Source organism: Sminthopsis crassicaudata, chromosome 1, assembly GCF_048593235.1.
Source record: "Sminthopsis crassicaudata isolate SCR6 chromosome 1, ASM4859323v1, whole genome shotgun sequence".
NCBI classification, from domain to species: Eukaryota; Metazoa; Chordata; class Mammalia; order Dasyuromorphia; family Dasyuridae; genus Sminthopsis; species Sminthopsis crassicaudata.
The window spans coordinates 674,069,757-674,084,371 of NC_133617.1; the positions used below are offsets into that span (position 1 = coordinate 674,069,757).

At 46.0% G+C, this 14,615-nt stretch overlaps 1 protein-coding gene across 1 annotated transcript; it reads left to right on the forward strand.

Moving 5' to 3' along the window:
* Positions 1 to 3,923: 3,923 nt before the first annotated feature.
* PPM1M (protein phosphatase, Mg2+/Mn2+ dependent 1M) lies at positions 3,924 to 13,824 on the forward strand. The gene is made up of 10 exons (XM_074283414.1): positions 3,924 to 5,499; positions 8,112 to 8,235; positions 8,365 to 8,619; positions 8,825 to 8,937; positions 10,348 to 10,432; positions 10,573 to 10,691; positions 10,793 to 10,856; positions 11,227 to 11,334; positions 12,111 to 12,259; positions 12,768 to 13,824. The coding sequence occupies exons 1-10, from the start codon at positions 5,165 to 5,167 to the stop codon at positions 12,916 to 12,918; spliced, it is 1,503 nt and encodes a 500-aa protein (XP_074139515.1). The 5' UTR covers positions 3,924 to 5,164; the 3' UTR covers positions 12,919 to 13,824.
* Positions 13,825 to 14,615: the final 791 nt, after the last annotated feature.

Sequence of the window (14,615 nt, forward strand, 5' to 3'; positions counted from 1 at the left end):
TAAAAAGACTATTGATAGATAAGGAAACAAAGCCGAAGAGAAGGACCTCTACCAGGTCACACAGATGGTATAACAGCACTTGGAACAGAAAACTCATATTCCTAAGAGTTGGGAGCAGAATGGAATCTCTGAAGCCCATGGTGCACAGAATATTTATATTTATCAAAAGCTGCCAAGCTGAGAAAAGCCCAATGGATTTAATGAGTAGAACATCACTGGTGATTTTAGAAGGAACAAATGTATTGTGTGTAGGGGAAGGGAGAAGAGGGGGAAAGGTATTAAGAAAAAAGATTCCAAGAGATCAAGTATAATTGAGAGATAAAAAAGGGAAGTAGAAAATGTTGATCCAGGTTTTTTTTTTACTAACTACCTTAGCCTTCTTGGGACACTCTCCAGCTCATCAAAGTTTTAAAAATGTGCAGAGAAGTGGATGCATTTCTGATGAGTGAGCAGGACACAGTGTAGCTCTTCAGTCTGGGTCTATGTCTTTTTCTCATTCTATTATGTCCTTTCTCTTTCGATACGATATTTTCTCTTCCCTTCATAGTCAAATTTAGGTTAAATGAATCATTCAACAAGTATCTATTAAGTTCCTAATATATGCTGGGTAGGGTATTAGGTGCTTGGGCTACAAGGATGAAGAAATGAAACAATTCCTACTCAAAGGGAACTTAATTTACATTTTTGTGTAAAGTTAATAAATATATATACATATATATATTTATATATTTATACTGTTGTTATTCAGCTCTTTTGAATCATATTCAAGTCTTTGTGACCTCATTTAGAATTTTCTTTATAAAGATCCTAGAGGGGTTTGCCATTTCCTTTCCAGGCCATTTTACAGAAGAGGAAACTGAGGCAAACAAGGATAAATGCCCAAAGATACACAGCTAGTATCAGAAGCCAGATTTGATTTCAGTAAGATTAGTCTTCTTCACTCCAGTCCCAGCACATTCTCCACTGCACCACCTAGCTACCCTTCCATACATATACACATATTATACAAAGTATTGTAGAAGGTACTCTGACAGGGACAGATCATAAACTCAGGGCTGATTTAGACCTAGGGGTCATCTTGTCTGTAAACTCCTTTTTCACAGATGAGAAAACTGAGCCTCACCGAGGTAAAGAGACCTTTCTCAAGGTCACACAGCTGCAACACCAGGGCTCTTTTCACTGTCTCACTAATGCTCCTGGTTTTCTTCTTCCTTATCCTACTCCACCTCTAGGAGATATAGTCAGCCTCCCTGCCTCCCTTCTTCCTCCCTTCTAATGGGTGACTAGCAAGTACCAAAACAAAAACCAAGAAGAAGTCAGCTGGAGGCTCTAGAGCCCTTTGAGCAAAGTCTTCTTTTTATTTTCAAAACATATGCATGGATAATTTTTCAACAATCACCCTTGCAAAACTTTGTGTTCCAAATTGTCCTCCCTTTCTCTTACCCCTTTCCTAGATGGCAAGTAATCAAATACATGTTAAATATGTTAAATCCAATGTGTGTATGTATGTGTGTGTGTGTGTGTGTGTGTGTGTGTGTGTGTTAATACAATTATCTTGTGAGTAGCCTCTTCTAAAAGGAACTAAGAAGAGGAAGTAGCTTTGTCATCACTGAGAGATGATTGTACTGGTGATTTATCAACACCACAGCATGTGCCTAGAAGGAACTTAGTGAATGCTTGATCCAGTCATCTGTCATTTCTTTTCAAGAAGGAATTCTCTAGCACAGTATATATTTGTATGTACTGTGTGTAGACACCCACACACACACTAGGCAGCTAAATGGCTCCGTGGATAGAACGCTGGGCTTGCCATGTTTCTCTCTCCCATCTTTTCTCCTTCTTCTCACAGACAGAATACAAAAACTAAACAAAACTCCAGTTCCTATCCTCAAGGAGCTTATATTTTATTAGGGGAAACAGAGTAGAATTGAAGCAGAACAGTTATGTTATAGACAAGTAATACTTAGTTGCCATTGGTTAGATTTACAAGGCTTCTTAAACTTTTCCCATTTATGACTCCTTTTCAGCCAAGAAATTTTTATATATCCGTGCATATATAGATATGTAAAATAGATACACAAATCAAAAATTTGCTGATAATCATAATTTTGCAACCTTCACATTCAGTTACAAAACTCCATATGGGGTTACAAACCACAGTTTAAGAAACAAACAGGGGATTAAAAGGGAGGCAGGCAGAAGAAGTGATCTCAGAGAACTCTCTGTTCTGTGAGGCTCTTACACAACCATTAAGAACAGTAATAAGGCCGTCAAGGAGGATACCCTTTTCAAAGATTTCCCCAACATCTTCCCCTTTTTAAGAATCACATAACTTTGGACTCTCTGCTGTGAGTTCTGTTGTATTCTGAAGTACAGAGAATGATACCCAGTACTAGACTAGCTCTTAATTCCACTAATTAGGCCCACTGTGGATTCACCACTGACTCCTCCACTCCAGGATGCGGAACTCAAAAAAGCCACCTCTAAGAAGGAGAGCAACTAAGGCCAAATAAAAGGAAATAGGTGGGGGGCTTGGTTGAGACAACGGAAAGGCCTTCCTGGCTGCAAAGAAGTAATTACTCGAACTGGTGAAAGAACCAGGTGATTCCCAAGAAATAGCTCTTCCAGCAGCTCCCCACTCTCCACCCATCCAATTTCCTGCACCTCCTGGATTTATTTCCCCTTAGGGCCAAAGAACCCTTCCCACAAGAGGTATTTTGAGACTATAAACTGAAAGTGTATAATTACTGTGTCACACTCAGGTACTCACCAACTCCTTCTTGGCTCATTGTTTCCTGTGCAGGGATTTTCCCTTTCCCAGTTTCTATGCATTGAATTCCAGCCTATTCCTTTCCAGCTCCATCTCAAATGCCAGCTCCTCCAGAGAGCTTCCCCAGAATGTCTTTAGGATCTGTATAGTTTCACATTCTTCTGGAGCTCTGCAGACTTCATGTATCTTTGGGCAGTTTTGTGTCTTCCCCAGCGGCTCCGTGTGCTGTGCACATGTTAATGTCTGCTATTTGCTAAGTGAATGGCATGGGCACACAAACTCAGGGACTAATACAAAGAAAGAAACATATATATGCAAAGATCATAGAACTTGGAGCCAGACTTTCCCAGAATCCCAGAATTTCAGGCTCAGGAAGCCACTGAACTAGTCCAACTCATAACTGAACAGAGATCTCCCCTTATAGTATATCTATGAGCTTTAATTGAAGACTTTATGTAGTTGAAGTTTCCTCATTTCCCATCTCAACAGACTAATTTTAGATTTCTTTTTGGTTTTTTCACCATGCTATGCCTTCTTCCCTTCCCCTTACCTCCACATCGGACAAACTTTTTCATTGGGAAATCCTATCACCCAACAAGATCTTGCAAAATCTTGAATCAGCCTTAATACCAACATGTCATCAGTGCCCTTTCCAGGTCATGAACTCCTTAACCTCCATTTAAGAAGGGAACACAGGACAGAAATTGCCTCATTTCCCACCCAGCTGTACTCATGTCAGTCTTTGACTTCCCCACCATTCCCCCTGCCCCTTCACTCCCCTTCCACCTTCAGCTTTCCTTTGTGTGCCATCTTACTCATTAGATATTATCTCAGACCTTAGTGCAGTGCCTGGCACTTAGTGGGAAATTGTTGCTCAGCAGCATCACTCTAGTTGACTCATGGATAAAAGTCCATGGGGTTTTTTGACAAAGACAGTTGCAATCGTTTACCATTCCCTTCTCCAGGTCATTTAATGACTGACCCTGAATCATATGACAGCTAATAAGTGATCTCAAGTCTTCCTTGGTCCCAGGCCCAGTGTTGTATCCACCGGCACCACCTTCTTGATACATAGTAAGCGCTTAATAAATGTCTATTGACTATTATTAGTCAAACTCAGAAAAGGAAAACCGCAACCTTCCTGAACATCCTGTTCATTTTTAGATTGCTCTAAGGCAATCTTTTTGCCTAATTGCTCTAAGGGATACAAATTTTCTCTCCTATCCAGCCTACAATCTCCCTATCATAACTTTCAGAAAGCCTTGTTCTGTTTTCTGGAGTCCACAGTCAACGATCAGTAAACATTTATTAAGAACTGACTGTGTGCCGGGCTCTGTGCTAAGAGCTGGAGATAGAGAAGTGAAAAGAAAAACGTTTCTGGTTCTCAAGAAGCTTACTATCTAATGGGGGGAATAATGCATAAAGAAAACTGAAAGGGGCGATGGGAAGAGAAGGTAGCCTAAGTTAGGGCAAAGTGAAGGAGCCAAGGAAGTCCAGAACGAGCGGAAAATAAGAACAAGCCTGATTTTTTTCTCCACCAGACCACCTTTCCAATAGAGCCCACGTGATGATGATAAACAACGTCAAGACTGGCAAAGGGCTTTCCATAATGATAACGCTTTAGATCCTCCCTCAAACTCCGGGAAGGCAAGTGTTTTGATTGTTTATCTCCATATTATAAAGGTCACAGGGCCATTAAGAGTCTGGGCAGGATTTGAACTCAGAATTCCCTAACTCCGCTTGCAGCGCTGTAGCCACCGCTCCCCCTAGGCCTCTTTTCCTAAGGAAGAAAAAGTTTCAAAAGTAGCACGAGCCCTTTGACAAGGGCAAGGACAAAGAACCTCTCTCCGGCACTCCCCCGAGTCACAAGTCTGAAAACCTTTCCAGGCCAGCGGGCTTGACTTCTGGCTGTCGGTCGGGACCCCCTTAAATAAAAGCGTTGAAAAGCGTTAGAAAGGAGAGCGTCTCCGTATGAGAACTGGGCGCCCGCACTTCCCGTGGAGAAGTGCAGACTTATTCTACCGACGGAGGACGCTGAAGATTTGTTCGAGGGTATATTCTAGTTAAGTGGCCGGGCTGGGACTCGAACCCGGGCGCCTGCTCGGTGGCCCGGGGTCTCCCCGACAGACCCGCCCTACAGGAAGGAGAACGCGCCCCAGTCCGGGTTTCTCTTCCCCCAGGCCGGCCAGCCCCGCTCCGGTCCCTCCTCCCAGCCTCGCCCCGCCCTTTCAGCGTCCCGAACTCCGGACTCGGGGCTACGAGGCCCGCCAGCCCGGGCTAAGCGCGAGGAGGGGCTGCGTCCCGGGAGCGGGGTGTCCGAGGTCCCGGCGGGATCCCGGGCCGGAGTCACGCCCCCGAGGGACACCGTCCTCCAGAACTCCGACGAGGCCGTGGATGAGGGCCCCGCGTGGGCTGCCCCCTGCCTCGGCGCCCATGTCCACGGAATGGTTCCGGCGCCGCTTCCTGCAGCGGGTCCCCTCCTGGGGCCGGGGCCCGTCCGAGGCGCTGGGATGGAGAGCCGGCCCCGAGGACACTGTCGGGAGCCCCGAGCCCCCAGCGTGTGGCAGAGCCGGGCCGCCCAGTCCGCTTCCCTACCGGCGGCCCAAGTTCCTGCGCGTTGTCGCCCCGGCCCCCCGGCCTCACCCTTACCCGGACGCTCAGAGCCGGCCCAGGCCCGTGTACTCTCCGGCCCCGGACCGGCCCCTGCCTTGGAACGCGGGCTACGCTGAGTGAGTTGGCGACAGTTCCCTCCGGCTCTTCCCCGGCGCTGGGCTCTGTCCCCTCCTAGCCTCTTCTCTCCAAACTCCAAATCCCCCTGCCTCCGAGCCCCCCCTCTCCTTTCTCCTCCTTTCCTCCTCCTCCGGAACGGCAGCCCCCTCCCCTCTGCCGCCCGGCCCGAAGGATGGGGATGGAGGCGGGGGAGGGGCTGCCCCTGGGCACGGGGCGCTCGGGAATGGGGAGCACCAGGAAGGGAAACTTCCGACTCCCTCGCCGTGGGAAGAGAGCGGGTTTTGGGAGGGAATCGGAGGAGAATGTGCCTGTGGGACCACTTTACTCCCCCATGTACCCCCTTTGCAAGCTAGGAATTATGGGCGTGTGGCTCTAGGGATGACAGGCTGCCCAGACCGCTGGCGCCAGGGTCCCAAAGCGGGGCTGAGAAAGGGGAAAAGACTCTGCCCAGGAGGAAGAAGCGCTGGTCACGCGGAGGAGGGGAAGGGGCTCGGCCGGATCTCAGGTGTTTTTCTGGGGAAGGTGTGGGTGTAAGTGTGAGCCTGGGCGCGCTCGAGCGCGGAACAGTTCCTCTTTCAGGGACTTGCGAGGTAACTGGGCCGGGAGATCTGTGAGGGGCCTGCGGCGGCTATTTGTCAGCGGCCTGGAAACCTCCGGAATCAGGGGAGGAAGCTGACGGGAGCTTAAAACTGACCCGTCCTGAGCACAGCATCTGATAGGATCCTAAAGTCTTGATTTGAAGGGATTTCAGGGACATTGAATCCATAGAGACAACACAGAGAGAGGGTAAGTAATGAGCTGGAAATCACATAAGCAGAAAACCATCAACAAACAAGACCTCTACTGAACTGAGATAAAACCGGTCCTCTGCACCTATTGTTTAGAAGCTGGTCAGGATGTCAGCATCTGTAATTGTAATAGATCAGAGAATTACAAAGAAAAAGGAAGAAGAGCTTTCTTTTCTAGAAAAGAGGATCTGGGAAGGCTTCTTGGAAGGGGTGACCTTTGAGTTGGATGTTAAAGAAAGCATAAAGATATAAAGGCTGGGAGAGGGGGCATCTCCCAGACTGCCTGAGCCACTAAGGCAAGGAAGCAGGAAAGCTCTGGGCATATTTGGAAAAAAGATTTTCCTAATTTGGTGAGAGTCTAAATTAAGTAGGGGAGGCCATTTTGCATGGAGGACCATGAATGTCAGAGTAGAGAGCCACTGAAACATTTTTTAAAATATATTTTATTTATACCTTTTGTCTTTAAATCACAACCATTTACCACCCCTGCCCCCATCCTCCACCTTTTCACATTGAACCCTCCTAGTGACAAAGAAAGACACTTAAGTGAAAACCATCTGGGGAGCTTGATTTTCATGTAAGTTGTGTCCTAGGAGGCATTTGCCTCACTGCTATGATTAAGGTTACAGAATGTTTATATTTATCTGACATCTGGGACCTTCAGATCCTCAGAACTTGGCCAATTTTTTAGTGATTTTTTTTTTTTGATAGTCATTCTGTATATCATTCTCTGGGTTCTACTGATTTCATTTTTATCACTTCTAGATCTTCCCAAATTTCTTTTAAAATCCTTATATTTGTCATTCTTTTTTCTTTACCATCCAGCCAGGTGGTACAGTGATTAGAGCCTGAGCTCAGAGTCAGGAAGATTTTCAAATCCAAACTCAATTTCTAGCTGTGTGACCCTTAACTGTTTTCCTCAGTTTCCTCATCTGTAAAATGAGCTGGAGAAATGTCAAACCCCTTTAGTGTCTTTGCTAAGAAAACCCCAAATGGGATCAAGAAGAATTGGACATCATTGAACAGTAACATTCCCATGCCCTTTTCGGCCTCTTTGAACAATGGGCACCCATTTTGTTTCTAGATTTTGGGGGGATTTTGACACCAAGAATGTCCCTTTAAAAATTTGGACATGTTAGGCCTTTGTCTCTGATTTGGACCTCCTTGGAGTATGTACCCAGGAATGGGAGTGGTGGGATAAAGCCCCAGAGAGTCTGAGGCAGAGGATTAATTATAACTAGGTGGGAGGTGGGGAGTTATTCCATCTTTGGGAATGCAGGTTAGATTGGTGAAAGATGCCCGTGCGGGGAAGTGACAATAATCTAGGACTGAGAGAAGGTAATGAGGGCCTGTACAAGGGCAGGGATAGGAAAACTACTGAGGAGGAGAAGGGATGATGGGAGAGATACTGAGATGAACTTGACTTGACCTAGTAATCTGAGTCTTGTAGCATCCATGCAACATGAGGAGGAGAGAGAAGCATCCATCTGGACACCAAGGAGTCATGTGGGAATTCACTTCATCTGTAAAATGGGCACAAATGAGTCTGCCATTCCCTACTTCACAGGATATTTGGGAAGGGCTTTTGCAAATCTTAAAATGCTGTTGCAACTGGGATTAATAATGACCCCGCCAGCTGTCATATCCCTTTCTCTCTTCTGGCTGGCGAGAAGAGAACGCACTGATTGGCCCAGCTGCCGGAGCCCTCTGACTCAGAGTGGGGAGGGGGCCCTAACTCTGGCCATGCTGCCCCTTTCTGGGCTGCAGCCTCCCTGTGGGACATTTCTTGGAGCGGAGCCTGAACCATAATTCTGTGACTGCAGGGTTATTAATGCAGAGAAGTCTGAGTTCAATGAAGACCAGGCCGCATGCGGTCATCTCTCCATCAAGCACAGGGAATTAGGGGACGATGAAGACCAGGAGTGGATGATCCTGTGCCAGGAGGAGGTGAGGACCAGGCTGGGCTTTAGGACTGGGCAGGCCTGTTCCTGTAAGGCCCCATGGATGGAGCTGAGGAAGGACCTACGCTTGAAGGGAAATGGCTGTCCTAACTTCACATCTGCTTTCTTGGTGCAGTACATCACCGGCTGCTACTGGGCGCTGTTTGATGGTCACGGGGGCCCTGCTGCTGCAGTCATGGCCTCCAACGTCTTGCACAGCTGCTTGCGGACGAAGCTGGAGGACATAGTGGAGGGCATCTTGGCCCCCCAGCCTCCTATGCACCTCAGTGGCTGCCGCATCTGCCCCAGTGACCCCCTCTTTGTGGAGGAGAAAGGGATCCAGGCACAAGATCTGGTGATTGGAGCCATAGAGAAGGCCTTCCAGGAGTGTGTGAGTCTAGCCCCGAGCTGGGAGGAAACTTGGGGTGGGGCGTCCAGAGTAGAAGGCCGGATGGGCTCCTACTTAGGTGATTGGGGAGGGAGGAAGGCTGGGGGAGGAAGAGGGAGATCATCTGCTTGAAGTCTTCCATTGGCTTATGGGTCTGGGGCAGCTGTCTGAGGGCATCTATGGCTGGGGATTGGGTTTATGCCAACAGGATGCAGTGATTGGGCAGAAGATGACAGCCACTGGCCAGTCTGGGGGCTGCACAGCTCTAGCCATCCTCTACCTGGAGGGGAAGCTCTATGTTGCCAATGCTGGGGATAGCAGGTGAAGGCCAAGAATTCTCTGGGCCTCAGATGGGGGGTCCTAGAGAAGAGCCTCCAGGAGGGGTGGGTGGATTGCCAAGTCCCTTCCCTTCCTGAGGGTCAGTTTCCTTCCCCATAAAACTAGGGGGTTAGACTAAATGATCTTGGGAATTTTCCAAATCAGGGAGACAGCATTCACATCATTTCCTTCATGAACTCCTGATCTTGTCTGGGCAAATAGGTCACAGATAAACAGCTGTAGTTCAAAAGAGAACCTGGTAAGTATGTGAAAAAGATGTGTACAAATAATGAATTAAAAAAAGGTGGAGATGGGGGAGCACAGTGGCCAGGTAGCCTTTGAGCTGGGCTTTGAGAAGCAGCAGAATAGTAGAAAGAACCCTGGGGCTCAAATCCTGGTTCTAATAATTACTGACTTGTGTGTCAGTAATCGTGTGTCACCTGCCCAGGTGACAATGTCTGTTAAGTCTCAATGATGGATGATTCTTGTAACTCCCTACTGGAGAGCACTGTGTGAGCAAAGAGCTTTCTTTGTAAAATTGCCAGTAGTGTATCAAAGAGTTATTAACAAATAATTTTACATACAATGTTCAACCATAATACTCTTTTACACAATTAGAAAATATTAATAACAATTATGTTATTAATGAATATAAGATACTTATAAATTATTATTAATAACATGGAACAGCTAAGGACTCCTAATTCAGGAGATTTGAGTTCTATTACAGAAGTTTTCCCACCTGTAAAATGTCACACTTTGGACATATCCTTGGTAACACTTACCATGTTCCCTCTTGTGGGAGGCTGTGCCTGAGTCTTATCTACATTGACTAGTCTGGGAGCTCCCAAAGACAGAGACTATACACCGCTCACCATCAGATCACCCTATGGTGGTTTAGGAGATACTGAGGCATAGGTGAAAGAGCCCTGGGCTTTAGGTTCTAGTCCTGGCTCTTGGCTTATGCCTTGCTGTGTGATACTCGGACAAATTCCTTGCCTTCTCTGGGCCTTCTTCATTGTCTATGAAAGAAAGGGGTTGGATTAGGTGATCTTGGAGATTCCTTCCCTTTAGCTTCCTAAAATTCCAAGGACGGCTCAGGTTAGCCAGAGAGGAAGCAAGAAGGGCATTTTAGGTGCATTCCCAGCACTTGGGAATGAATGGGTAAGAGAGAGCAGAGCAAGCTCAAGTAGGAGAATAGAGAAAGATTAAGGAGATAGCACAATCATTGATCCTACAATCACTGGGATCCTAGCTTTAGAATTGAAAAGGACCTCAGAGACTATTTTACCGATGAGGAAACTGAGCCCTAGAAAGCTTAATTTGTCTAAAGTCAGGCAGGCAAGGAAGTGGTCTATGCAGGCAGAACTGAGCTTTAGACATTTACTGACACCTTCTAAATTTCTTTCCTAGGGCCATACTTGTGCAGAGAAAAGGCATGAGAGCTCTGAGCTGCGAATTTACCCCCGAGACAGAGAGACAGCGAATTCAGCACTTGGTAAGTGCTCTGTGGTGGGTTGTCAGGCAGCTCTCAAGAAGCCAGGATGACTAGAAGTCGGGAGCCTAGCAGGCAGAAGGCTGGGGTATATCAGCAAGAGGGCCAGGGGCCCACACCTCGAGCTCATTCTTGCCCTTCAGGCCTTCATTCATCCCAGACTTCTGGCTAATGAGTTTACGAGGCTGGAGTTTCCCCGGCGCCTGAGAAGTGAAGACTTGGGACAGAAGGTTCTCTTTCGAGACTATAATATGAATGGCTGGTAAGTGTTGGGATACTGTTTCTTCCTGCCATCATTCCAATCAGGGAGCTGCCCAGGGCCCTCCCTCCCTGTGGAGTTCTTTGACCCTGTCTTTTTCTCAGGGGCTACAAACAAGTGGAGAAATCAGACCTCAAATACCCACTGATTCATGGACAGGGCAAGCAGGTCAGTGGCTGTCACATCCTCTCCTGCCCTGGTTTTCTCTAGTTAATCCCATCAGTGTTTGATGCCATTATTCAATGTCTAATAGGCACTTATGGTCTTGGATGGCGGAATGGGGGATTGGGACAGAAAAAGGTCATGTGGGTGCCATCTTGGGATGGGGACTGGCCAAGGGCAGGGACCAGGTCTCCTTCAGTAGGGGTAGCTTCCCCCTCTCTCCCAAGAGAACTGAATTACAGGGTCCTGCTCAGCAATCTTACAGGACAAGTCTGCTTCTCAGTCGCCTGCTGCCTAGTTTCCCTGAGGGAGAAGGGTTGCCGCTGATACCTGCTGGTCATTGATCATCTGATTATGTCCCCACGCCTCCCACTAGGCTCGTTTGCTGGGTACTCTGGCTGTGTCCCGAGGACTGGGAGACCATCACTTGAAGGTCCTGGACTCAGATATCCACATCAAACCCTTTCTTCTCTCCATTCCTGAGGTGAGGGATCAGGGCCTGAGGCTCAGGCCTAGCCTAAGGTGGGTGCCAACTGTGGATTGGCAACGTGAAACTGCACACCTTCACTAAAGGCCTCCCTGATCTTAACGGGGGAGGTAACTGAGTTCCCATGGCCATGTCTGCGGAGCCCAAGCTCTGGCACTTTTCCAAGCTCCAGATGTTTGAGCATCCAAGGCCCATCTGAATTTGAGAGACTTATCACATGGTTGGTGGCACAAGTTCAGATAGAACTCCACAGTAAGCTACAGATCCCTGAAGTAGTGAAACTATGATTAGTGTCACTGGCCATTCATTACCCACTTTGCCTTCTAACCCCTTCTTCCTTTCCTAGGGGCTCAGGGATCTTAGATGCAGAATTTCAGGCGATTCAGAGGCCATTTATTCAAATCTGACCCGCTGCATTTAACAGTTGAAACCAAGTCACAGTTCAGCTTGCCTATGTTCCTACATCTAATACAAAGAGATAAGCTTTGACTCTCTTTGATTTTAGGGCAAGTACTTTCCATTCTATCATGTCACCTCCCTATGTAAGGGAGCACTGCAGAGGAGATAACCCTGGACATTTTCCCCACCCCCCTCTCTCAAGCAATTCATTTCTTCCACTTTAAAAGCACAATGTTGGATTCCTTGGTTTGGTTTGTCCCTTGCCATTCTGAAACTGATTCTGAGCAACCTTCCCATGCTGGAGAACCAGGTAGCTGTGGGTGGTTTGAGTGGTTGGAAAGGTGACACTGAAGCTCTCTTGCCTCTGACCACAGGTCACTGTAATAGATCTAGAACAGCAAGAGCCTGAGGAAGAGGATGTTATCATCATGGCCACTGATGGCCTCTGGGATGTCCTGGCTAACGAACAAGTAGCCCAGCTAACACATACCTTCCTCCAGAACAACAGACACAACCCCAACAGGTAATCTAGAGAAAATATGCGGGTGTCAGGGGCCATGAAACCAGGCTGTCCAGCCTGACCCCTAAACCTCAAAAGTATCATTTGGAATCTGGATATCTAGAGTTCAAACCCTAATTCTGACACTAGTTATGTGCACTTCATACGTTTACCTCATAGCCAGTAGGAGTATTTCATAATCTTTAAAGCATGTGTGAGAATTCTAACTTTTTAATATTGTCTCCACCAATTCAAGCCTTCAGAGTGAAGAATTTGGGCAGAATGTAGCAGGGAGGAAGTAAAGAGGATGAACAAAAATAGCAGATATAGTCATATATATCTTGGCTTCAACACAACTATGAGACAGTATGTAGGCCAATCTTGACTAAGCCTCCTTTCCCCATCTGGATTGTCTTGGGAAAAGTACTATAGATATCAATTAGTCCCTTAGGATAAAGGGTAGTGGCTCATCCCCAGTCCCTTCAAAGTAGTCAAGGAGACAGAATCACTGGTGTTCTCCTCCCTTTCTTAGGTTCTCAGAGCTGGCCAAATTGCTGATCCACACGACACAGGGCAGAGAGGAGGGCACCTGGCAACAGAGCTCAGTTGGGGATGTGCTAGTGTCCTATGATGATATCTCTGTGTTTGTGATTCCTTTGTACCACAAAAAAACAAAAAAGTAGGGATTCCTGACGCCTTCCACTACTGGGCAAACCCCTCCAGGGGACGAGCAAAATGAAGACCCCCCCACCTCTTCTTGAAACCTGGAACAAAGGATTAACCTAAGGAAAACTCAAAAAAGAGTGGGCTGCCTCAAGAGGAGTAGATGAGAACAATTAGTCTAAGTCCAGCCCAACTCTGTGCCTCATTTTATTAGAGCAGGCTCAGAACTAAATGCATTATGAATCACAATGACATGTCTTAGCTCTTGTTCCTGCACAAGCTTTCCCAAGGCCCGGGGGATAACTGTTGATAATTTATTCCATGAAGCAAGTTCAAGAGACTTTTAAGAGACAGATCTGGTTTACTCTGGAGGATTCCTACCAATCAAAGCCCCTATTTAAGGGTTATAGAGGAGGGCTGAAATAGCAAGAACCTTCAACTTCTGATGGGTGGTTCACTTCTCATTCTTCATCTCTTGAAAGTTTCTTCCTTCATTTGTCCAATGTTACATGGGGAGAGAATGGAGAGTTAACCTTTTCCTTAAGTGAACATCATGCTTCTATACAGAAAAAGTATTATACAAAACTCCATGATCCTGGCCAAGAAGTTTCTTTATGCCTCTGGGATCTATTTCCCTGAACCTCTGATTCAAAAACATTTTGTACATGGATAAGGCTCCAGAATGGTTTTCTCTATCCTATTTAAATTATCATATACATTAAAGTCAGGACTGAAAAATTCAAACTTAATTAACTAGGACAAGCCAATTTGTTTTTTTGTCTTTGTAAGGTCTTCTAGCTTTGTCAGAGGCAGTTGCTATAGAGATGGGTTTGACCCATGCTTTCTTACCTTATAATAAGCACCAAAATGCTTATCTAGAAATCTCACTTCTTATATAATGTTGGAAATAAAAGATTCCTTCCTGATAAGCATTTTAATTCCATTTTACAGAAGGAGACTCATTCACTTACCCACCCATCCACCCACCCCAATCCAGTGTCTTCCCACCAGAGCTTGAGCCAAATTGGCAGGAAACAGACTTTTGAGATATCCCAAATTCTATGAACAAAAAAAAGGGATTAATTTTACTTATAGATGAAGTCCTATTGTAAAAATTTATAAATAATTCTAACAGGTTAAATATTTTGTCTACCAGACCATTAGAGATTTGGGGTACCTTTGAAGCAACAGCTGGAGAAGAGGCCAAAAATGAAGCAGACATAAGCATTTGTAGAATAGCAGTTCCCCATAGCATAACACATTTGCTGCTGAGAATGTGCTAGTTAAGGAAAACTTGTCATAATTATTTTGAAAGGAAGAAGGGGGGAGAAGAAATGTCATAATTTTAAAATATTTCCATTAAATGGAAAAGCTAGACCTCAGTGAAAAACAGGAAAAAAAATAACACACATCACAAAAGGTTTACAGGTATAGAGTATTGCACATTCTGTCGGATGAAATGTGACTGGTTTTGCTAAAATTTTTCTTTTTAATGTAATTTTAAAAACTTTTTAGAGAAGGTAAAATTGAGATATTTAACTCAACAAAAGAAAAATTCCTGTATTCTTATCTGTGCTAAACTTCTCAAGTCACTTCCTCTATCAGTGCATTCTGGGTGCCAGGTAGTAGACATGGTAAGTTCCAATCGGTAAGTTCCAATCAATTATCGCTGTCGTCACCCTCCTGGAGACCATTCAATATTCCTGGCCACCTATAC